This window comes from Drosophila suzukii, chromosome 2L, assembly GCF_043229965.1.
Source record: "Drosophila suzukii chromosome 2L, CBGP_Dsuzu_IsoJpt1.0, whole genome shotgun sequence".
Lineage (NCBI taxonomy): Eukaryota > Metazoa > Arthropoda > Insecta > Diptera > Drosophilidae > Drosophila > Drosophila suzukii.
The window spans coordinates 2,016,557-2,042,009 of NC_092080.1; the positions used below are offsets into that span (position 1 = coordinate 2,016,557).

The 25,453-nt window shown below is 40.4% G+C and overlaps 3 protein-coding genes across 5 annotated transcripts in view; 2 read left to right on the plus strand and 1 right to left on the minus strand.

Annotated features, from left to right (window-relative positions):
- Positions 1 to 25,453, minus strand: part of osp (myosin phosphatase Rho interacting protein outspread) — an 85,905-nt gene that overhangs the window by 9,508 nt on the left and 50,944 nt on the right. For all 3 annotated transcript variants that reach the window (XM_017081997.4, XM_017082014.4, XM_017081979.4), the window contains 2 exons: positions 2,597 to 2,662; positions 1,457 to 2,033 (listed from right to left, as the gene is read on the minus strand). In XM_017081997.4, coding sequence (XP_016937486.2) covers positions 1,457 to 2,033; positions 2,597 to 2,662 — 643 coding nt within the window. The remainder of the gene's footprint in view (positions 1 to 1,456; positions 2,034 to 2,596; positions 2,663 to 25,453) is intronic.
- Adh (Alcohol dehydrogenase) lies at positions 6,701 to 8,562 on the plus strand. The gene is made up of 4 exons (XM_017082035.4): positions 6,701 to 6,764; positions 7,443 to 7,575; positions 7,636 to 8,040; positions 8,100 to 8,562. Exons 2-4 carry the CDS (start codon positions 7,477 to 7,479, stop codon positions 8,364 to 8,366), a joined length of 771 nt encoding a protein of 256 aa, XP_016937524.1. The 5' UTR covers positions 6,701 to 6,764; positions 7,443 to 7,476; the 3' UTR covers positions 8,367 to 8,562.
- On the plus strand, positions 8,629 to 10,136 carry Adhr (Adh-related). The gene is made up of 3 exons (XM_017082025.4): positions 8,629 to 8,765; positions 9,284 to 9,688; positions 9,751 to 10,136. Exons 1-3 carry the CDS (start codon positions 8,670 to 8,672, stop codon positions 10,066 to 10,068), a joined length of 819 nt encoding a protein of 272 aa, XP_016937514.2. The 5' UTR covers positions 8,629 to 8,669; the 3' UTR covers positions 10,069 to 10,136.

Here is a 25,453-nt window from a genome sequence, read left to right on the forward strand (position 1 = left end):
ACCTCCAGAGCCATTACTAGCCAACGGTGCATCGCTAATCGAAAAAGGTGGCAAATGTGAGTGTGAAAACTGACCATTAGAGTGGCTCCAGAAGCGGTACTTTCCGCAGGTAAATGCAATAATGAAATGCATTATTCAGAACTATTACTTTTACGATTTGTCGGAGTAAAAAAATAGATACTATTGCTATTAAGAATATGGAAACGGGGTTATTGCATCTTTCAAGCTGTTTTATGGATCGGAAAAGAATTCTCTTTATAAATTATCGGATCAGTCAAGTTGCATAGTTAATTTTCGCTTTCCATTTCGTGGGCCCAACAATTCAAACTGGTTCACGTATTTAACTGGCGATTTATCAACGGAATAATGCCATTTGATGTGGATGCTGAGCCTTGAATTTGCAACTATGGCTATAAGGAGGGCGGCCAAGGGACCCAGCCGTGATGGCACAACAACGGATCCGAGGGCAGACACACTATAATTTAAGCGTGAATATCATTTTTCCATGAACAAGTATCCTGCAGCAATGTATGTGAGAACATTCACAGTAACTGCAATTACCGACCCACCAACCAACCGACCAACCAACCGATCCTCCGCTCGAGAGTCTGCTGGGATCTAAAGAAAATTTATGAAGCCTACCATTATACGATCTTAAGTAGTGGCGGGGCTTCCTCCCCGCCAGCTTGTCCCTGTCTTTGTGTGTGAATTCAAGGTTAATTTCGTGGCTGCGGCTTTAACTAGCTGCACGCACTGCCCTCCATCTCCATCTCCATCAGACGCCCTTACCCTTTTCCATTCCCTGCCCCCCGAATTGGAGTATTCCTGCAATCCCTCAGCCGAGAGTCCCTCGGTCCGAGGTTGATAATTTTGATTGCTGCGAGCCATAAATGATCATAAAAATTATAGCAGCCGATACGGGCTGAACCGAACTCAACTCTACTTTATTGGAGGGCAGGGGCAGGCGGAAGACAATTCGCGAAAAAGGGCTGAGAATTCAGAGCAAAAGATAACGAAACTTAAAAGCCATTTTCTTCAAAAAGTAAAAGTCGGTTTCATCAACTTTATTGCATAAAAAGATTAATGAGTTTGCCTTACAACTTATCTCTTTTGGGTGACTGGAAAATCACTTGAATTATTATATGGTTTATTCATAGAACCATAAATTCTTAAAGATTATTATAACAATAGAATAATAAGATATATTACAAGTTCATTAATCCTTTTCATAATTATAATACTTCTAGAAAGAATATTCCGAAAGCTTTCTGTCATTATCTTATGGTTTGAGTTTTTGCTAAGTTCTGTTTTACTAGATCAACTTTTGGAATCATTAAATTATTTCTCAAACAAAAATATACTTAGAAAAATATTTTTTAATGCTACAAAAATATTTCCCCTATGATTGTATAAGGATTTAATCCTTTATGATATGATATACATTTTATAAACTCACCCCGATTTGTGATCTCGTTGCCGGCATTCCGATTGTTCTCGTCCTGGCCGCCAATGCTGACAGTCTTCGCCTTTCTGGGCACCGCCTCATCCAACTCGTCATCCTCGTCCACATCCTCGCCAGTTTCCACCCCGTCGTCCTCCTCGTCATCGGCGAGAGCAGTTTGGGTGGTGGTCAGTGGTGATCCTCCCGTCTTCGTGGAGCTGGGTCCCAGATCTAGGGTGCTCAGAAGATTTCCCGCTGACTGCGAGGACGTGAGGGTGTCTTTGTGGTAGGAGCTGTGCCGATTGCCCAACTTGGTGGACAGTGTTAGGTCGCCATTATTGGACTGACGTAGACTGCCCACCACTTGACCTCCAGGAAGGGTGGCGCTCCTCTTGTGGCGACCCTTCGACTTGGGGAAGGCGGCCAGGATGTTGAGCCACCACTGGGACTCCTCCGAGCTGGTGCCCTTCACAAAGGTCACTCGTTCGGGGGCGGTTATGGCGATGGAGTTGGGATGACCTGTCACCTCCACGGCGCCGGTCACCTCCAGCACTTTGGTCATGTCGACGCATGCCTGCGGTATGGTTTCGGGCTATAAGGAACAGGATTAATATATTAATTCTTTTCATAATGTTAAGGCCTCAAATTTGAAAAGGTTCGCCATAACCTATTGTTTTATTATCTGAACTCAAAGATTATAAATATATGATAAGATTATTATTTATTTAGCTACCGTGTAGAAATAAATAAGTCTAATGGCAATTAAGAATCCCCTGAAACTCGCCCACTTCATAAATATTTTACTGATTACTGATTAGACACCGGAAAAGTTGTTGGTGTCGCACACTTCTTGAGTCCACCGATAAGGTATAGTCAATAAGAATTTATATGGTTTCAAGAGCAAGGCCATAATTACAAACTTTCCCCTTAATTCATAAAACCTTCAATGAGCTTTGTTATCTGTTCTTTCCAGATCTCACCATCAATAACATTTTTGTGTTCTTTCGGCTTTTGTTTGTTATTATTACGATAATCAAAACATAACATAGAAAATACAATAATGTTTATCGACGGTTTATAACAAAGAATTTCAAACCTTTAGAAATGTGTATGGCTCACAGATTCCTAGTTGTTAATAAATTAATAAATACTTACATAATCATCAACCGAATACGTCAGCTCGCCATCGTCATAGAGAACGAACCATCTTCTCTGCCAGCGCTGGAAATGGAAAACAAACAAGGTTTATTAGAAATTGATAATAAATATTAAAAATACTAAAAATGTTTAAAGTTTAATATTTCCTATTTTCACTTTTAGTTGACTTTAAATGTTTACAACTTTTGTTATTTGCTCTCCACTTAGTCGCAAGTCTAAGTTTATCGCGATCGCTTGATCTCATCACTCTAGAACAAATTTGCATTGTCGCTTGCAATTTGCAAGTATGAAAGGTGGGGTAAATAATGTTCAACGCCCCCGACAGAAATCATAATTCCTTTATAATTCGTTCTTTCATATATTTTCTGGCGTTGTCATTCCCATGAAAGGTAACCAAGCCCCAACGCCTTTGCACTGATTCGGTCTGGATCTGGATCTGAATCTGAATCTGGATCTGATTCTGATTGTTATTGTTGGTTGCCAGAATCATAACAAACGTGCCACGGCCACAAGGGTATAGGACTCAACGTGTGTCTGATATTTATGCAAATTGCTAAAAGTCAAAGCAAATTAAGCTCAACCTTCAGCGAAGATGACGTTGAATTCTGTTGCCCCATTGCGTTGCAAGTTGTGTGTTGCAAGTTGCATATTGCAACTCCCTAAAGTTGATTTCTCCCCATCCAACAATGGGCAGGTGAGAGGGAGTGAGTGTGAAAGAAGTGGAGTGAAGTGCTGAGGTGTGTCGAGCGTTTTATTTATAAGGCCTAGAAGAAGGGAACTCGCACACGAATAATCAAGCCATAGCACCATTTTTCACTTTACGCTCTAGTTCTTTATATTTTTCGTATTTCTTTTTTGCGATTGAATTCATAAATATTGAATCGAACCTATTGGATGTTTGAGGCCACAGGAATGTGGGGATTGATGAAGTGAGAGCTAACGATTTCTTTTGGATCTGATGAGCTTTCTTTCGGGTGATTAGGATTTGTGGGGGTAATAAAAACATATTGGCAGTGTTGGAAATATATCACTATTTTGGTAATAACATTGGGCTTTTGGTATAGCCAGTCTTTAACCTTTAAGGGTAAATAAGTAAACCTGTATTGCCCCTATAATTAATATTTAAATTTTTAATTGCTATGGAAAATAATACGATAGAACCGTTGTGCGGTTTTCCCGCAGAGTATGCCCCAAAGTAAAGTCAAGCGTGGAGGAAACCTGATCGGATCGCGGGAAAGATTCTCTGCTCTCAATTACGTCAAACCAGGTTGATTTCCTCCTTTTCACCAGCTAGAGATTGGCAAGAGTCAAATGGGTCAGGCAGTGAAATAGTAAATTAGATTATGTTTACATCGAGATGCAATGGAAACCGCGCCCCAAATATTCATGTAGAGCGCACGGAACCCCGGGAACCCTTATACCACCTCCCCGGGACTTTACATTTCCCATATAATAGTATGGTGCAGTAGTATACTTGAGGTAAGCAGCTTAGAACCCGCCGTTTAGAAGCCCCAGTTTCGTTTCAATAGGCAGAAAAATACTCAGACACTCACAGCGGGAAGACAATGCCAGTGGCTTAATTAGCCCGGCGAACGACATCTCAATGCTCAAAGGCGAGCGTGTACTTATGGGCATCAGTGTGTGCAAATGTGCGAGGCGAGTGTGAGACCCAGTGTAAATCGGTTTTGACAGGTACGCCGTTGGCGTCATTACCCCCGCAGAGGTTGAATGTCACCGGCAGCATGACTTGGGGGCCAAACCGATAAGGCGCACACTGCCCACTGTGAAGTGTACAGTGCACACGGAGAAAAAATTCAAGATACACCAAAAAAATAGAAATATCAATATATTTTAAAAATATTTTACAGCAAGCGTAGGTACGTTTAAAATCAAATATTCAATAGGTATATTTGTTGTTTGACAACTCAAAAGTGTAAAATTTAATATTCATTTTAATTTTCTTTAATCCAATTAAACACGTTTCAAGCACTAAAAAAACTGCAATAAATTATTACCAAAACAGAATATTATTTCGAGAAATGTTAGCATCAAAAGCTTTCACAAGCTAGCAGTAGAACATATCAAATAAATATAAAAATAAGTTCTCTTGACGTAGGTATGAAAAACAAAATAAACAAATCTCAAATTTCTGTTTATTTATAATATTTGTTATGTTTGCATATAAATGCCACTTTTTCACTCAGTGTGCCCAATAAAAGCAAAAAATCGACGGGTAACAGTGCGAAGATGTTAGGCACGTCTGCTGATAAGGAAAACTGTTGCTCGGACTAGGCCAGACCATATTAAATTAACGTCTAGGGGTTCGAGTAGTCATACGATGTGGTTTATACCTACTTCCCAGTTACCGGTTGCCAAGGCACTAGAGCAACTCGTTCTATTAGTGGGTCAATCCGGAAAATGAGTTATTGATTGTGGGAAAATTTCGAGCTGAAAATCTTTATCAGTGACCGAATTTTTCCTAACATGCCTTCTCGAAGTGTCCATGCATGGTTTGGTGATAACGCTGGGGGCGACCCCCAAAAGATTATCAAAAATAGCTAATATTAATAAATTAATAAGAATACGCAAAGTAAAATTAGACTCAACTTTTATTAATAAGTAAACGTCAGCGAAAAGCTTCCAGAGATCACAGCCTTATAAGTCTTGCCTTCTAAAAAGATTGTACCCCACATCTTTTGGTTATCTGTTTTTCACAGCACTAAACAGGTTCAAGTTTTTTTATGCAAATTGAAAGCTTATTTCTTCCGCATGCTTATCTCTTTCCCTCTCATCACACGTGCAACTGCAATTTCAGTAGCCTCCTCCCTCATCCAATTTAACCCCCTTAATTCTCTGAATTGAAAAATATGTGGCACTAACTCGATAAGATCTTTATATTTAGAAATATAAAGTTGTTTAATATCGCTTATTCACTAGAGTAGTGACATATTTGAAGAAATAACATTTTTAGATGAACGCATCTTTTAAGTGTTTAAGGTGGGATGATGACATTTTTACACAACATAGATTGTTACATCTGATCCTTCATCATAAACACAAATTTCGTGTTTTTACACTTATTTCACTCTTCTAGGAAATTAACGATCTGAGTTTAATTGGTTATAATATATGTAAAGTATAAATAAAGTATTTAAAAAAATTATCTCGATTTGAAGAATAAAGTATAAGCATTCAAATAGCTATAAGCCTAAAATAAATTATATTTGTAATTTCTATTCCAGCAAGATCCAGCAATTAAAAAATATTTTTAATATATCGATATTTACTTTAGTGTTACGCTTTTCGCTTTCTGCTATCCAAACATGGGTTAAATCTTAAGAGGTGCACTCGAAACCGCTATTCTCGGTTATAAAGTGGGCTTGGTCACAGTTGCGGACAAGTGAGATTGCTAATGAGTTGCTTTTAGGGGGCGTGTTGCTTGCTTTCCTACTTTTCTAGACTGATTCTACGCTGCCTCCAGCTACACCCTATACCACCCCCTTCGTATACCTTGTGCTCTCTATCTGAGCTACACGTATGCAAATTAAGCCGAAGTTCAATTGCGACCGCAGCAACAACACAGGCTCGGGATCTTTCTACACTTCTGATAGCTATGCTTGACATTCACAAGGTTAAAGCTCTTACTGATCTGTCCCGGGAGCTCTACACTGAAGAAAATTCTATGTTATACTTATAAGTAAGGGCATCGAAAATAATCATAGTAATAACAGTATTCATTTGAAATAATAATAATAATAATAATAGGTAAATGTCAAAAGTAAATTTTTTAAATGTATCCAAAAAATTAAAGTCTTGTTATAAGGAGCTATATTTTAAGGAACATTTGTTTGGATCTGTTGAGATTGTTAGTATCTAAATTCCAGTGCACTTTCTGCAGCTCTATTTTCTATTGGGCTCTGGCCGGGCATTTATTTGCAGATCATTTGTTTGCGTATTTTTATTGCATTTTACATATTACAGATTATTTGAGCGTCGCTGTCGCGGCGACGTCGACTTCGACTGCAGTCGCCCCCACGACAGAACAGTATTTAAGGAGCTGCAAAAGCCGAAGTCGCCGATTATTGTCTCAGTGCAGTTGTCAGTTGCAGTTCAGCAGACCGGCTAACGAGTACTTGCATTTCTTCAAATTTACTAAATTGATCAAGTAAGTAAGAAGGAAGGCGCCCACTTAATCTTGATTATTAAAATTTAAATAATACAATTTAATAAATAATAATCGTTTGAGCCATTTTACAAAGGAGCTATAAATTTAGATTCGGGGCCTTGTATGTAATTCTAATCATGAAATTGTTCTGCAAAGACGAACTGTCAGAGTGACGGGCCTTTTTGTAAACTCAAGAGAAACATAATCAAATTTTTGGAGGCCGGCTTCTTGTCCCAGTACATTGCTAGGAAAATCACCTGTTAGTTAACTTCTAAAATTAGATTATTTTAACATAACCCGCCCCTGTTAATCGGCGTCATGCCTTCGTCAGCTATCTCTAAAAAAACGGGGCGCGTGCAGACCGGCAGTAATTTTCCAAACATCAGCCACAGTGCGGCATAAATATTAAACATATAAACGAGAATACTAATCAAGACGAAGTGCTTTGCCGGTTCGAGATCCCAAACAAAAACAAACCCGAAGTGTGCCGAAAAAGAAATAATAAAAATAAACCATAAACTAGGCAGCGCAGTTAACGTAGTTCAGATCACGTAATGCTAGAGATAGTGAGAAAGCTCCACGTAAGCGTAAGCTCAGGCAGGAAAGATCTCCCTATAAATACGGGGCCGAAACGCACTGGAAACAAACAACTAACAGAGCCCCTTCCCATCTAAACAGATCGAAAGAGCCAGCGCAGAAAACAGAAGTCACCATGTCGTTCACACTGACCAACAAGAACGTGATTTTCGTGGCCGGTCTGGGAGGCATTGGCCTGGACACCAGCAAGGAGCTGGTCAAGCGCGACCTGAAGGTGGGTCTCCTCAGAATCCTTAGAGGGTAAAAAAATAACATAATAATCCCCCCCAATCAGAACCTGGTGATCCTCGACCGCATTGACAACCCGGCTGCCATTGCCGAGCTGAAGGCAATCAATCCCAAGGTGACCGTCACCTTCTACCCCTACGATGTGACCGTGCCCATCGCCGAGACCACCAAGCTGCTGAAGACCATCTTCGCCAAGCTGAAGACCGTCGATGTCCTGATCAACGGAGCTGGCATCCTGGACGATCACCAGATTGAGCGCACCATTGCCGTGAACTACACTGGCCTGGTCAACACCACCACCGCCATCCTGGACTTCTGGGACAAGCGCAAGGGAGGTCCTGGAGGAATTATCTGCAACATTGGATCCGTGACTGGATTCAATGCCATCTACCAGGTGCCCGTCTACTCCGGCACCAAGGCCGCCGTGGTCAACTTCACCAGCTCCCTGGCGGTAAGTAATCCTCAAGAGAAATCCTTGGAAAACACTAAGTTTCTTCATCCGATCCGTAGAAGCTGGCCCCCATCACCGGCGTGACCGCCTACACCGTCAACCCCGGCATCACCCGTACCACCCTGGTGCACAAGTTCAACTCCTGGCTGGATGTGGAGCCCGAGGTCGCCGAGAAGCTCCTGGCCCACCCCACCCAGCCCTCGCTGGCCTGCGCCCAGAACTTCGTCAAGGCCATCGAGCTGAACCAGAACGGCGCCATCTGGAAACTGGACTTGGGCACCCTGGAGGCCATCCAGTGGACCAAGCACTGGGACTCGGGCATCTAAGCCACGTGATACTCCCCGAAGAGCACACCTAACATTAGTTCATAGGGTTCTGCGAACCACTAGATATTCACGCATGGCAATAAGGCTGATTCGATGCACACTCACATTCTTCCCAATACGATAATAATGAAACTCACCATGAATAATGAAAATATATGAAAGTATATGTATGAAAATTGAGAAATCCAAGAGATAAGCCCTCTGTTTAATTAAAATAGATAAATGGGAGTGGCAGGAATGGGATTGGGAATGGCGAAGTAGGGTCAGTCGTAAAACAGAAGTCGTGGAAAGCGGAAAGAAAGAATGTTCGATTTGACGGGCAAGCATGTCTGCTATGTGGCGGATTGCGGAGGAATTGCACTGGAGACCAGCAAGGTTCTCATGACCAAGAATATAGCGGTGAGTTGGGATCGGCATGGGTTCTTGCCCAGATCGAACTCGAAACTAGTCCAGCCAGTCGCCGTCGAAACTAATTAAGTTAATGAGTTTTTCATGTTCGTTTCGCGCGCCGCAACAATCGAGTTTATGTTTTGGATTGGCTTAGATTTTACTAAAGGACTTAGCACTTTCGCTTCCCTGAATGATATGATATAAAATAATACATATTTTAAAGTTTAAAATAAATAAAATATTTTGATTTGATATAATTCCCACGAATTGATATTTTCACCGACACGATAAACACTTCATTGTTAGAACGTTTTTATTTCTTATCCAAAGCTTTTATGAAGGTGACGATATTAAACCACCAATGAATTCTATTTTCAATAAGATAAACATTTTATTGTTCAAATATTTGTACTCTTTATCTCCGAATTCTGTTTTAAAAGATAATGGTGGTAGGTTAAAAACAAACAAAGGGTATTTATTATTGACCAAATCACTCAATTGTAAATAACAATTTCTTGTTCTTTCAGAAACTTGCTATTTTACAGAGTGTGGAGAACCCCCAGGCCATCGCTCAGCTGCAGTCGATAAAGCCGAGTACCCAGATATTTTTCTGGACCTACGATGTGACCATGGCCAGGGAGGAAATGAAGAAGTACTTCGATGAGGTGATAGTCCAAATGGACTATATTGACGTTCTAATCAATGGAGCGACCTTGTGCGATGAGAACAACATCGATGCCACCATCAATACAAATCTGACTGGAATGATGAACACTGTGGCGACGGTGTTGCCCCATATGGACAAAAAAATGGGAGGATCTGGTGGTCTCATTGTGAATGTTACCTCCGTCATAGGATTGGATCCTTCGCCAGTTTTCTGCGCCTACAGTGCTTCGAAATTTGGTGTTATTGGGTTTACCAGGAGTCTATCGGTGAGGTTTCTCGAATTTTATGACTTTTCGTTCCTAAATATCTTCTATAATATCTTCCGAAGGACCCTCTTTATTATTCTCAAAACGGAGTCGCTGTCATAGCCGTTTGTTGTGGTCCTACCAGGGTCTTTGTGGACCGGGAACTAAAAGCCTTTTTGGAGTACGGACAATCCTTTGCCAATCGCCTGCGTCGAGCTCCCTGCCAATCCACATCGGTTTGTGGCCAGAATATTGTCAGTGCCATCGAGAGATCGGAAAATGGTCAGATATGGATCGCCGATAAGGGTGGACTGGAGTTGGTCAAGTTGCACTGGTACTGGCATATGGCCGATCAGTTCTTGCACTATATGCAGAGCAACGATGAAGAGGATCAAGATTAGTTTCGAATCAAATAAATCAACGAATTACGACAAAAGTAGGCAACTCATTTTGTTATACTCATAATAATAATATGGGTCATCATCTATGGGGGTGTGAATGAATAATGACAAATATGGCGGTGCCCAAAAGTATGCAGCGATTATTGGTGGGAACTATTATTAGATACGCGTATTAATGTGGTTGGGGAAACCTAGGTAGCTAATTAAAGATTTTGAAAAGTATATAAATGCGGGGGAACCACACAGAAAACAAATGACAGTTATATTGATCCGCTGATTTATAAAGAATTTGAGTTTAGGATGTAGAACACATTTATTTCCCTTCAATTTTTTTGACGCAGTGCTTTCATATATATTTTCTCCTCTCCCCTTTGATCTAAATAGCAAATGTTGAGTCAAGACCAACTACTCAAGGCTTTTCCCCATCAATATCCGCAGCATTTTCGTGCACATTTCTAGACCGTCTCTAGTGCATCTCAACTATGCGAATGCAAGTCGAAATTTTGCTAGAGCAATGCCGTGCATTGAACTTTGGCACATTTCCAAACGCACAGCCAGCCAACCGAAGGAAATCCAATCGGGCGACCGAGAATTGAATGCGAAAACAAACAAATCTGCCGACACATTGCCCAGGAAAATGGGAGTGAGGGGCTATAGATGCACTCAGAAAAAAGACGTTGTAAATGTTTAAATTTACACCTTGGTTTTAATATTTTCAGTACTCATTAAGCTCCAAAAAACGATGAACAAAATAATCTATAAAGATAAAATTGTGGCCTATGTACCAAGAATCAACACTTAGCTTAGCTGTATTTTCTTATTGTGGTAATTTGATTTGTGAAGATTAGTTTTGTATAGTTAAATATTCCTGTATAGATAGTTCGCTTATAAATATGTTGTACGTATATTTTGCGAATAAATATCTCTGGGTGTATGAAAACTATATAGTAGGGTGAACTGTGGGCACGCCGCCTTGGCATACTTCCAATTCGAGTGCGTTGTCTTCCTAGTCTTCAGCTGGGGGCCACTCGGATCGTAAAAAAATCAATAGCCAGCAGACCAAAAAGAGCCACAATGCCATCGGACATTGAGGACCCAACGCAGCGGAATGGAACCAACGGATTCGCATGGAGTGGAATCTGGCCAGGCCATATCAAACCATTTTTCCAGAGTGTTTCTCCTCTGTACCCCCCTGAAACCCCGGCAAGTTTGCTTTCCTTTCCACGGCGCAACTTAATTCCAAAAATCGATTAGTCACTGTAAGCGAACCATGCAATTGTCCAGCATTTTTCATTTATAACTCCTTTTTTTCGTTTAATTTTTGCTGGTTTCTTCCCATTTTCTGTTTTTTATTTTTTGGCACACGCTTGATTAATTTGGTCGGCTGCCGGGAGTCAAAGGGGGGAGGACATTTAAAAATGCAGGAAGTAATCGATTGGCTAGGGCACAATAGCCAAAATGGGAGAGGCCGTGAGTTGGAGGCAAAAATGTTGGGGTAGGTTGGCTATAAGAAAAATCTACCAACTTGCGGTAAAGGAAAATAGCTGCAAATAATAAATATTCTTGGTGGGTAATAGACCAATCAAACAATTATCTTTGACACGGATTTCCATAGCTTACAATTAATCTTTATTTGTTTATCTCACAGAATGTGTTCTGGTGTAGTTATTATACCTATAGATATTTACAAAAATTACTCTCATATTTTTTAAACCCAACCATTAATTTTAAGAGTATCTGAGGCTCGACTAGTTCTAGTATTTTTTATAGCCACCATAGATCGAACAAAAACATGCGACCGACCGGTTGCCGGCAGTAGGTGGAGATTAATCAACAAAAAATTGTACGGAAAAATGGGGGAAAAAAATAACTGATGCTTTTTAAATGGCAATACGTGCCTGGTCACCAGGTATTTTACTAATTAACCTGACGGATGCACGCCACAGCCGAAGAAGATTGTGATTATGCAACTGCATGGATGGGATCGGCCAGCTGTCTGTGTATAGGCGTTGTGAGATAATAAAGCTCCGATTTGATGGGAGTTTATACCCAGCACTGATAATGTACTCATTACGGAACGTAATAACCATTCATTACTTTGTGCGGGGGGCAAAGGTATTGCAGTAATTAACCAAAGGTTATCCAACCAATATGTGGGTCACATTTAAAACAGGATGTATCTTTGTTTTGTCCAATATCTTGTTCTAATAAATAAACCCGTCAAATCTTTAGTGAACATATTTTTGTTGTAATAAAAATATAAGCCTTAAAAAACATTAATATTTGACCTTAATTTCATGAAAAACTACAGGAAGCTGTAAAATTTTATTGGTTCTAAATCTCTTCAATGCTGATTCTCTGATCTAGTTCCCCCCGGGCAGAGTTCCCCAATCTCGTTCCATAAGACACAAAAAAGAAACACATGAACACATGTTAGATATGAGAGCAAATGCCCCTGTACCCGGACAATCCGCTCTAAGACTCCAAAAGCCAAGTCCCATTTGTATCGCCGACTCGTAGACTCTATAACTATGGGCCTTCGACTGAGATTTAGACTGAGACCGAGTCGAGTTCAGAGCGGCGCATAAAGATTATCTACGGCCGCACATGGCACCAGGCGGTCAGACAAGATTATATGCGAAATGCGAAGCCAAATAACAAGTGTTACTCAAGGCAGCAAATTAATAGCCAACATTTTTCTAAACTAATCACGACAAGTGCTCCGGGTTTGGGGCTGACACAGAAACTCAAACAGCCGGCTGAGAAGGCAAAACGCCAACTTGGCCAACTGGCGGCCAAAAAAAAAATGTGCAAAAAGACAGATAGATCAGAGCGGGGCTTAAATGCCAGAAAATGCAGTAAGCGAAAAATAAACATGAAGAAAAATGACAGGCAAAAACGTTACTTGCCCTCCGGGGGTCGTCGCTTCCACCTCATCCGCCCCACTCTAAATTCGGCACCATGGACCCAGGGAACCATAGACCATAAACCATGGACCACCATTCCCGATTCGGGAGTGGAGCAGAACTTGATCCCCCGATCTGAGATGCCGACACGTGCCGTGGCGACAATGGGTCCATAACAATGGCTCTGGAGTACAAACAGCAAACATTTTGTAAATTTGCGTCCATTGACACTTTGAATGATACGGATCTCGCTGCTCTCGATCTGGGTTCTGATGGAGGGTCACCCTGTTTAACCGGGAGGGCCACCTAGCCGGCGGACTGGCCCACGCAGAGTTCCTGCCCTCCTCAGTTTAGCCCCCTCCCAAGACCCCACTCACGGTACCCATTTCAGCCTTGAGGCAGCAACCACTTTGTATGTACAAGAGACGAATGTGAAATGATGTCGGTGCACTGCGAGAAACAGGACCCCGAAAAGGGCAGAGAGTTTACTTAAGAATATAAATGGATTTTATCTAGTAAATAACTAAGTTCCTACAAATAAGTTATTTAAGCTTTTGGGAGTATACATTCAAAATCTACATTTCATTGTATTTAGAATCCATTTTCAAAATCCAAAGATTATTCATACAAATGTTTAGGTTTTTTAATTAATTAATCAATTTAATGTGATAATTTCCAGAAACTAAGAACTTTTTGCAATTTGCATTAGCACTTAACGGTTTTTTAAGAATGGGCATCTTTAAATATGTTTTTGCATTTTAGAACTTCTTGCTTCTTGCAGTGTAAAAATAAGCAATATTCTCAGAGAGGTGCTCGAAAGGGGGGCAACCGGGGAACGGGACCGGTCCTGGGTGCATGTAACACAATCAGGAAGTAATTTTTATGCTATGTACCCATAGCATGTGTCGCCGTCATCGTCGACGTAGCTGATGTTGCTGCTGTCGCTGTTGATTTTGCCCAGTTTGTTGGTGTTGTCTCAGAAGATGTGGATGTGGATGTAGATGGGGTTGGGGATGTGGATGTGGATGCGAGTGATCTGGCCAGTCAGTGGAGACAGTCGCTCAGGCAGCCGAGAAGTTGGCAAGTTGAGCTGGGTTCTGAACTCCACGCCGAGTTGTCGGGGGAATTGCATTCGAGCTCAAGATCAAGCTCCCTTCTCCCTTTGGGAGTCGAAGTCGAAGTCGGGGAACTGGGAACTGGGGGCACGGCATTGATTGCCGAGATGATGATGACGACGAGATGATGTGAGGCAATCGCTGAATCAATCTTGGCCAGTAGTTCAACGTTTACTGTTATTAGTTGCTGGAACATTGCATTTTGATCGTTCCCAATATGGTTTGCTCTTCGTTTTTCAATAGAAAAAGGCCTGGGGCAACGAAATGGGTGTGCACTGGGCACAGACTTTGGAAATATTTGTGTTTTTATATAATAAAATAATATTAAAGTTTTATTTAATATTTAATGGTTCCATAAAATTATTTTTGGACAGTTAGGGGATAAGAACTTTCTTCTGGGTAATATGTTTAACTACATTTTTTCGATAAAATAAAATTGAGGAAATAATATATCTTAAGATACCATTTCAAAAGGCGTTCATAAAACATAGAAATTATTCACCGAGTATTTCCAGAGCCACGGTTAATTATGACACTTTAATCAGCTAAAATGAAATCGAAACCACTCGGGCTGAACCGTCCAATCAACAACTCTATCTAAATAACAAGTATCTCGAGTGCAATTCAAGTTGCCCCACGAAAGACCTGCGAAATGGGAAACTAACGGAAAAACAACGAATTGTGAAATAATTTGGCAATTTCAAAATTGATGGCAAGCCGAAATTGCGGCAATAGAAATCGATTAGCGCCACGCTTCAGCTGACCAGCAAATATTTTAGAAAACAAAGGCAGAGCCGAAAATAAAATTAAGTTATCGACAAAGGGGGAAAATGTTTCGGTAGTAAATGGACTCGTGCGGAATGCGTTGCTGCAGTTTCCCTCTCCGGAAAACTCATTCAGCCATTAAATGCCGTTATCTGCTGATTACACAATAAAAGCACAACCACAAAAAGCAGCAAAGAGGCAGCAAATGCTACTGCAACAGCGCCCCGAGCCAAGAGACCCAATTCGAGGCGCATCTGTAGAGGAGTTACGGCAACTGCGGCAGCAACTGCAGCAGCAAATGCAGCAACAGCATCATGCTATAATATAACGTAACATTTAGAACGTCTTTGTTGCTGCGGCTGCAACTTGTGCTGCTCTTACCCACAGAAAAACTGACCAAGAGAAAAAGCTGCCGCAAAAATTTCTCGCAACATTTTACTGCCTTGCATCATTTGGAGCTGCACTCAGAGAAAATACCGACCTTTTTGTGTTTGGTAGAAATATTTTGGGATCTATTACAAATTGAAATATGCTCTAAGTAGTACCTAATAGAAAATTTAGTTTTATGCAATATAAGTATTAAATATACATAGATATTCAACAAAAATTATGTTCCGTGTAAGAACTGCGTTTATTTGATGGATAAGAAGGGAAGTGGTATATGGGGTATAAAAAAGTATGTGCAGCTCACTAAGAACTAAACGATTTGATTGCCTTCATCTTTCTTTTTGCTGGCAAGGATATGTCAGAACAGCATCCCCAAAGAAAAGACTAAGAAAACAAGCTTGCTGGAAATTAGAGAGCCTTTCACCAAGCACGTTCTAATCTTTACTAATGTAATATTCTGAAAGGCTAATACTAATTTATTGTTTAAATATATTTTCGATTCATTCCTTTATGTAATGGAATACATTAAGTTTTTACCAGTTATCATTTGTTATTAAACTAGAAATATGCTCTCGTTATATTCGGATTCTGGTTTAAAGTATCTTAATATGATATATGATTCTAACCAAATATTGTTTTAAGTCTGTCTCTTGGGGGATGTATTTAGAACACATTGGATTCCCAAGAATATCACCATCAACAGAGAGAGAGAGACTTAAAGGTCGTTTCCTATCTGAAGATACAACATTTAAAAGAGTTATATTATTCCTTTACTGAGTCTGAAATTAAATGTCTTAGTTAAATATAAAAAACTGCCTTTTGCTTTGTCCATATTTAATTATCTTTATCTTCATAGATATCTATATGTGTGCAGCCCATTTTCTATTAAATTGTATCCATAAGATTGCCATTTAGGAAAGGTTAGGGTATCCATGGACTCTGTTCCTTCGCAGTCAGCTTTCCTTTCTTGTTTCGGAGCTGAGAAAATGCGGTTGGCGATTGGCGATTGCCGAGCTGTTTGCCTTTGCCTTCCTCCAGGCAGGCTGCCTTGTATCTAGGTGCAAGAAATCGAGTCTCAAATTGCGCCAAAGCCGCAAACTGGCCCGCTCCTCCGCTCTTGGCCATTAGTTATTAGAGCTTGGTCAGCAGCGTGTGTGTTTTGCGCGCAGCCTTTGTATTGGTGTCTTGGAATTTTCAACAAGTTTTGCTAACATATGATATTACCCAAGCAGGTTGCAGCCGAAAAAAACGAAGAGAAAAACACGGCAAAAATATTTGTATGGATATTTGGAAATGGCGCCCCGTTCCCAGTCCGCGTGGATGGGTGAACAAACTCCGAAAGTGACTTTGGTTGCAGAGCCCCCAAAAATGCATATGAAGTTGCATTCGAGGGGAGCGGGAACTTCGGACATCGTAAGTCAGCTGACCATTGATTGACGTTGATTGTGTCGCGCGTTCACTGAACTCATTTGCAGATTCGGTTTCGGTTTCTTTTTTTTCGCAGTGACACGGCATTAAATGTCAGCCGGAGTGCCTCCAATTTTTTGTCAGCCAATCTGACAGCTTTGTGTGAGTTGTGACCATGGTGGAGAAACACTTGTGCAGGGAGATGGGTTGAATTAAGATAGAGCCATAGAGATATCCATGCACGTGGTCATTCAGCCAGGCATTTCGCACGATAATGAAGCTTATGCAAAGTGCCGAAGGTTGAAGGTCTCTGCTCAGCTTCATTTGTTGTCGAGGTTTTCACGTTTGATTTATGAAAATTGCAATGTTTTTCTTTTGTGCAAACAAAGTGGGCAGCACACTGCCGGAGTTTGGAATTTTAAGCAGTTCCAGTTTTGAAACTAGTTGTAAATTGGCAGAGTCGTAAAGTTTTCTGGCCAGATTAAAAGCCACATGCAAATTTTTCTGGTGAACTAGTTGAACTAGAACAAAATTATGCTAGCTGACAGCCGTCTTTTAAAGTAAATGTGTAGCCATAAACTGTGTCAATTGTTTTTTATAGGAAACATAAATAATTTTTTTATTTTTTCTTGCTTATTATGAAGCTTAGATTAAATCTTTACTATTTATATGCAATCTTGGGTTATCTACGGTTCACAAATCGATTGATTGCAAATTTGTTTACATATATTTTTTAGTTGGCTCCTTGTGTAACAGCAAGAACGAATTTCCTCAGTCAGTAACATTTTTATTCTCAAGCTAGCAGGAAGAAAATTTTAATGGATCGCAAACCGTCTGGAATCTTAAAATGGTTCATAATTTGCCTTTGGATCTTTTTTGGGCTTATACATTTTTCGATGGCAGATAATGAAATTGCACTTGGACCCCGCTGTCGGAAATACAACATGCATGGTTTTTGCATTGGCTAAGACTTTTGTGAACTTTTTAATAAGAAAATTAAAACGAAACCTATCAACCCTTTATTAATGCGTGAATAAATTTTATATCTGTGTATTCCATGCTGGTTAGCTGTTAAATTTATATGGCTAAACCTTCATTTATTCATATCTTATTGTTAGTTATCCCGCTTCTGATGACTTTATCTGAGTCAACTAAAGCAGCCTGGCTTTTATTCCAATGTTTGCGCAAATAACTCCCACAGTTCATAGTGTAGTATGCCATAATAAATTGATGCAAATGAACTTTTGACTAAGGAAGGTCAATTGTATTTTGTCAGTGTTTCTGTGTTGTTTATTACGGTGTGTTGTCATAGCCCCAACAGAAATGGATGGATGGATGGATTGGATGAGGTTCCCCGAACCACAGATAAGCTCGGGCTAATTATGAGCCTCTCGGACCCCTGCGAAACCCCCCTCCAAACTAATTGAATCGGCGAGAGTAACGAAAAATATATAACCAAAACAGAAACAAAAAAAAATCGAAGAAAAATGCCATAATGGGTTCACTAATTGCTTCAATTAGACATCGACTGGGGCTTTGAAGGCAGCATACACACGGCAACAGGTGTGCAAAACGACCGACAGAGTTGTGCAATATTGTCTATGAGCCTCAATTGCAGGCGCTGGGTCTCTCGGTTGGGGCCAAGTACTCGGATCTCGGATCTCTCTATTGTTTTCGAAAGTTCACGATATCTCTGTTGTTTTGCTTTTTTGCGGTCACACCTTTGTGGATTTTTCAATTAAACGATCAGCTGACCTTGATACTTTGCTTCGCAATTGAGTTTCTGCTTACACGGTTCAATCTGTGTATCGCGTTTTGTTCTGTCTATTTGATCTTCACTCACCTGAAAGAAAAGAAAACATTTGAAGAGATTCATTAGTGAGTTATTAGATGCAAGAACACGAACTTAAGGAGAACAAACACACTTCCTTATTGCCTACGGGGAGATGCCTAATCTGGCCGGCCATTAAAAGCCCAAGAAACCCTCTTGTACACTTGGGGAAAGGTATTGATATTATAAAATTAGAAAACATAAGCAGTGCCGCCCATGGAATACTGCTCTTCAAGCACACACAGCATAACAAATTCCATTATTTCAATGAACACTCTACCTCTGCTCGTAACCACTGATTTAGATCAAAGTTATGCCAATCTTTTTAATGTGGAATTTAATTTTTTGGAATATTTATAAGATGAAGTATTTAAGACCTACTTATCCCTAAAAACACACATATTTTTTCCAGTGCTATTAACTCCTTGATGCTTAAGAGATCCCAGCAAAGAGCTGGCTGGCATAATGAATTGTCAATCATTATGCAATCTTCGAGTGAAAAATGATGCAGCAGGTTTCCCTGCCCTGGTATTCTCTGGGATATCTCTTAGCCGGAGAATGCGTGGGCCGCCAACATTTAGACAGACTCCGAGACAGAGAGACAGCCGGACAGACAATCTTCTGATGTGCAACATGGTCTTAGATCTTTTGCCGTGGCATGTGGCGCTAGAGTAAAAGGCTTCAGAGAGAAAGAGACTTGAACTCGAGCTCGAATCTCGACTCGCAGTTGGGCCCCATCATTTATAACACGGACAGCTCGGAACGGCGTTCCTTACCCTTTTTTTCGGTTCGCTTTTTGGCGTTTATTATGTGGCGTTCTCGTTTGCATTCAGAAAGATATAGGTATACGCATATGCACATATAGCTTCCAAAGACTGGGCCCTTTTAGGAGACAAGACAAGTTGCGCGATGATGGATGCCACAAGCTGGGCTCATAAATTGAGCTTGTTTTCAGATGGACGGATCTGCGGGGGCGTCTATTGGTTAGCCTTGTCAACACACCCAGTCTGAATGGCCATTGGGAAATGCCTTTCTGATCAGTGTTCGATTGCAAAGCTTACGAAAGGGAATGTTTTGATGATTGAAAAATGGTTGGAAACTGATTTGGGAAAAACATTTGCAGGTATCAGAAAACACATCGATAGTAATGGGAATGGTATTATATATAATACAAATTAGTTAACCCAAAGTTATGTTATAACATTCACTTTAGACAATAAATACAATTTTATGTCTTTGAACATTTTTTTAAGCTTGTACCTCTTACAATAAAATTAGTTGTATACCATTATAATTCTACAATTCTTAAATTGCGTGTAATTAAAAACCCATATTGGGTAAACAATTTATCTGTTTCTCTATTGTCGGAAGCAGTTACTTATTTTTATTGCAGTCTTGACTTATGACTTCGTATCGACTTGGCCATTTCAACACTTTGGTAAATGTTTTATTGACTTTTTTGGCTTGGTAATTAGTTTTGGGTATTGGGTTAACAAACAGTCTCATTCTACCGCTTTAATTGACAATTAAAAGCTGTCCTAATAACCAATCAGACTCAATAGTCACCACAAATTACACAACACAACAAACTAAAAACTAATCAATGCCATAATGATCAAATGGGATTGCCAAAGCACCGCAGGAAGTCAATTATTGATTTAGTCATTACCAAACAGCTCGCAGCTCTCATTTTCAATATTGGTAAATTGATTATTTCAGCGCTGTTGTTCTCGGGTGAAGGCAACTTCCTTTGGGGCGACAAAAGAGCACTTGTTGCGGTCATAAAAAGTTAATAGAGCCGACTATTAACTTGTCAGTGGGCCCCACAGCAGCCTATTTTGCAAGAGGCAAAGTCTATATGTACAGGGGTATTACATAGTCATAGGGGAATACAGAGTTGGCAAGTCGTCAAGTAACCCAGTCGTCAATCATTTTCATTTCGTTAAACGTGTCAAATGACGGTCGCGAGCGGAAATCGTTCACTAGTAGCTATTTTCTTTTATGGGGGAATGGGGAATGGGAATGGGCTTATTAAAAGCGCCTTAATGCGATACGTGTTAAACGGCGAGTGAGCTGGAAAAATAGCATAAAAAAACTGGGAAAAAACAATTGCACCATCGTCGACACGCCCACAAATCTGCAGCTGCAGGAGGCGTTTTTTCGTAATTAGTGCGAACGAGACACTCTCCAAACAAAGTTGGAAAAACAATACCCAGCCAACAGGGGCAACACAAAAAAGGTAATTACGCGGAAATCAAACATCTAACGTCTCCCTGGTGATTTTGCAAAAGTCGTTACCGTTATGATGAAAACTTTAGTGCGACCATTTCCACCGCCCCCTTTCATTTCTGTTTTCTGTTTTTCCGCCCCATAATATCCCCCTCTCTTTTTGTTTGGCTGCACAATATTGCACATGGGGCCAGATGACAAAAACAAACTGCTGCAGCGCATGAAAAATGAAATGAAAAAACAAATGCCGACAGAAACGATATACGAACTTGCATAAAGCATCGGGCAGAAAATGAAAAAAGTTGAATAATACCTTCCAGGGGGTGTGAAGGGGGCCTCAGAAAGATGAGTAGAGATCTCATAAGCACTCAAGTGTGGGTCTTTCGAATGGGGAATATGCTGTAACCCAAAGATAAGTTCTAGAACATAGGTAACATAGGTAATCGAAGCTTGGCCAAACATATTGTTAGCACTTATTTACTGAAATTGTAGAATAAATTCAGATCTTAAGTTCTAGATGAATTGATTAACCTCAAACTTAGTCTTTCTTAACAAGACTACCTAGTTTTCGACCTTTAAAATCGTTTGGGAATGGGTCCTAAAACAAAATTGGAGAATTATTTAAACCGAATATTATAAACTCTCTAAGCTTCAAAAGAGTTTATATTAATCTAATCTAAGTCTTACTCAACAAATGTATTTCCATAAAGATATTTCTATCAAAGTTTGCATATGTGTTTCAATAAGAATAATTATTTAATTATTGCCGTAAGGAATATTTTTTATTGTTTATGATTTTTTTTATATCTTTCTTTTCTAGTCCAGGGTATCCTAGGTAGGCTGAGGCAAAAACCAACATTTTATTAAGGCTGGCCCGCTAGGCTTGATGAGCACAATAAAACCACACCACAGTTAGAAATATTGCCTCTCTTTCCGCCGTCAGACAGTTCGTCAATGCAACCACACATGGGCTGCCACCACGCCCCCCTCCCAGCACCACTGCACCACCGCCCCCCGCCCATCGTACATGGCTCATAGCGGCTCCATTCAACGACAATGACGGCGTGGAAATCCAATACGCGATCTCTCCAAGTCAACGTCATCTCCGTTAGACGCTCGGTCTACGTCTACGTAAGTCTCGCCTTGTCTCAGCCCGCTGTTTTATGTAATGGCCAGAAGCAAAAAGCGAGGAAAAAGCACAGAAGGCGAAGGAGACTACAGCTGGCCATATTCCATTGTCAACGCGGTATCGCATATAGCACTCAAAATAATACCGATTGCAAGTCCATCGAAGTTCTGAGACTCTTTCTATGTTGAAACAATCGAAATCTGATGGAAAACGTAAATTCTTGAGAACTTCATTATTATTATGCTCATATGAAATTGTAAATTGGATTCTTATTAAAATGTTTAATAACAAATTGTTCTAGTTTAATAAGTCAACTCTGACATAGTTTAAAATAGATATGAAAGCCAGTCAATAATTCATTGCATTTTTAAACTTTTCCCTCAATAGGGTATCGTAATGCCATACGTTTTTAAATGATTGTCACTTTGAAATATGACTTTAAACAATGTGCACAAGTAATTCTCTTGTCGTCTGGTTTTTGCTGACTGACAGAATGGAATGGACCCCGGAGATGAGTTTTGTTTTCCGACTTATTTTCTCCGTTTCTGCCTTTTTTGCCATTGAATTCTTGTGGATTTGGTGGCCGTAGCCTGCAGCATGTACCGTTAGCAATTGTGGGCCCTGAGAGACCCGAGCAATCAATTAACACACCTTTGGGTGGGTGGAAAAAAGGGAGGAGGCAAAGGAGGAGGTGGTGGTGGGCACCCACGTCGAGAACTCCATCCTCCATCCTCCGACCACCATCAACCATCCACTCCATCGTTGACAGTTGCAAATGCATCAGGCGCTCGCGAGTCGTGGGCTAATTTGCGGTTTCAGCTTGCAGCCCAACTAATTAACATATAAATTTAGAGGTGTTGCACTTTTGTATTTATTTATGAATGAAACTGACAGAGACAAAGAGGCGAGTGGTCGTGGAGGTGGAAGAGGAGGATGGCAAGTGGGAGAGTTTCTAGTGCACTGAGAAAAATGGGTAGTTAAATTGGACAAATATATTGTACAGATCTTAACTTAAATGTGTAAAATTTGGAATGACCGATTTATCAGAGTTATGTTAACTTATGTCATGAAGTTAAATAGTAGTATATTTTATAATGATGTTGGGAAATCGAGTCTAACTAGTTTAGATATATAACTTCTTAATGCATAAATCCTAATTATATATATAATTGTAATTTAAAAAAAATGACACCATGTAATGCTAACTTTTTCCTGATTACATATTAAACCTGTATTGCAGACTATATTTTCTTACAGTGAGCAAATCTGCAATATGCATCTCGTACTCATATGCAAGCCAAGGTCGGATTCAGTTCCGTTCAACTGCAGTTGCAGCAAAATCAGCAGCAGCAAAAGCAGCATCGACAACAGCCGATTGCAGTTTATGGAAAAAGAGTTTAGCCAGCCAAGATTTATTGGCATGTTATTCTAATTGCTATTTATTGGCGGTGGGAGACGGCAGAGCAGCTGCCTCGCTGTCTGACAGTCAGTCATTCAGTTAGTCATTCCATTCAATCGTTCATGCAGCCATTCTCAAGTTGGCAGGCCGTCAAGTGTGCAAATTAGTTTGTTTGGTTTGGTTTTTATGCATGTGCTTAACCCACTTGTACGCCGTGTGCCCAGAATGATCGCCACAAAAATAACTGCATAATTGCTAAATATTTGCCAGGTGTCAAATAAAAATATTATTTATGTTTGCAAAGAGTTGGGTTATTTAAAAATATTTTATTTTATACTAAAATTTGTCATTCCAAACTTATTTTTAGTCCTTTACTATTATTAATATGTCAAATAATTTTAATATTTATGTATGTTTTTATGTTACGAAATATGTTATTTTTTATTTGGTGTTTTATTCCGAAAAATATTATTTGTATTATTTTTATTTCTTTACAATTTAATTAACCTTGTTTTTCATTACCCTACAATTAGCAACTCTGAAATAGTATTTGTTATGTAAGTTTTCGTGATTCCCTCCTGTTAAATGTCCATCATTAACACCCAATTAGCAGTCTCATAAATTGGAAGCAACTTCTTTGGGCTTACAGCATCGTGATCGATTTGTTTAGAGGTGATCGATCGTTATTTTTCCCCAGCCCAGACTGCATACTCATTAGTTCTGGATTACAGATCTCCCGCCTATTCATCCGCATCACCCACAGTCTCTCCGGCAATTCATTTCCACTTCCATCCCATTTCGATACGAACGCCCACAACCGAACGACTGCAATCCGAGGCGAACTTAATCGATAGTCTCCATTCCTATCATCCGTTAATTGCGACTAATGAATTTGCTTACGTGTAGACAATTTTCAGTTAATATTCTAATTTGTTTTCCCCACCGCAGAACCCCCTCCATCTGCCATTTGTAATTAGTTTCGAGAGGAAATTACAAACGACTACGCATGCAGTGGGCGTAGAGCTAAAAAATCGAAAAATTGTTTCGAGCCTCCATCGAGCTCTACAAAGATATGGCATGGAAAGAGAACGGGCACGGATCGTAAAATCTTGGATGCCTATTTTTATAGCGGATTCTCTCGGCTATCAAAATGCCATAAACCGAGTCTGGGTCTCTCTAAGCCTGACCGCAAATCGCGGCTATTACCGCTAGAGAAACTAAATTAATATGCAGCATTTCGTGTAATTCGCCCACCAAGCCAAAACACTTCCTTAATAAAGCCCAGGGAGACCGACCGCCGGGCCAGCTAATGCGTGCATAATTTTTAATAAATATTTTCAAGATCCCCAGCTGCAGCAGCTGTACGGCTCTATAGAGTGGGACTGCCCGCGGAGGCAGGCCGAAAATGCTTCCTGGTTTAATTAATAAAGCCCGCGAGAGAGGAGAGTCTCCTGGCCGACTTGTCAATCAACAACATTTCAGAGCCCCATGACCATGATGATTGTGATTATCAATTTCATTATCAGACCCTGGCCCGAGATCAACCCGAGGCAAACACTTCCGTTTTAGAAGGGGTTTCTACTTCTTCTCCAGGAGCAGGTCCATTGAACTCTCCTGTCCCCTCGAAAGACCCCAGCTGAATGCCTCCTCACGCAAAAGTCGTCATTATGAAAATATTTCCCCAGCAAAAGCTTATCGGCTGCTGCTCAGCCAGCGCTTATGTTGCCCACGTGTCCGTCTGTCTTTCCGTCTCACGTCTCTGGAGCAGGTTTTCCTTTCTGGAAATTATGCACTTTGTATGCAGAAAAGTTGGCGAGGCGATAAAAATCTGCATAATTCCAAGCCGTAAGTTTATTGCCGTTTCCTAGGGAGAAAGATGCTCGGCGGGTCTTGGCCCAAGATAGCTAGTAAGAGAGAAAAAAGAGCCAGGAGTCTTCCCCCTTTTTCGCCTGCCCTTTCATAATCGCAATCAATATTAAGTTATATGATAAATTATCGGATACCAAATTGCAGCATTTAACTTGTCAAAGGAAATTATCGGAAATTATGCTAAAAAGGGTTTCAGCGGCAGGCGCGGTGAAATTACTTTCGGAACTCCAGATGCTTAACTTAACTGTCGATTTGTCTTAAGGGCTATGCTCGAGGGTATTGGGCCGATCTGGGACCAGTTTTAGTTGGTACAAGATGGGGGATAATATATCTTAATTGACTTGTTTA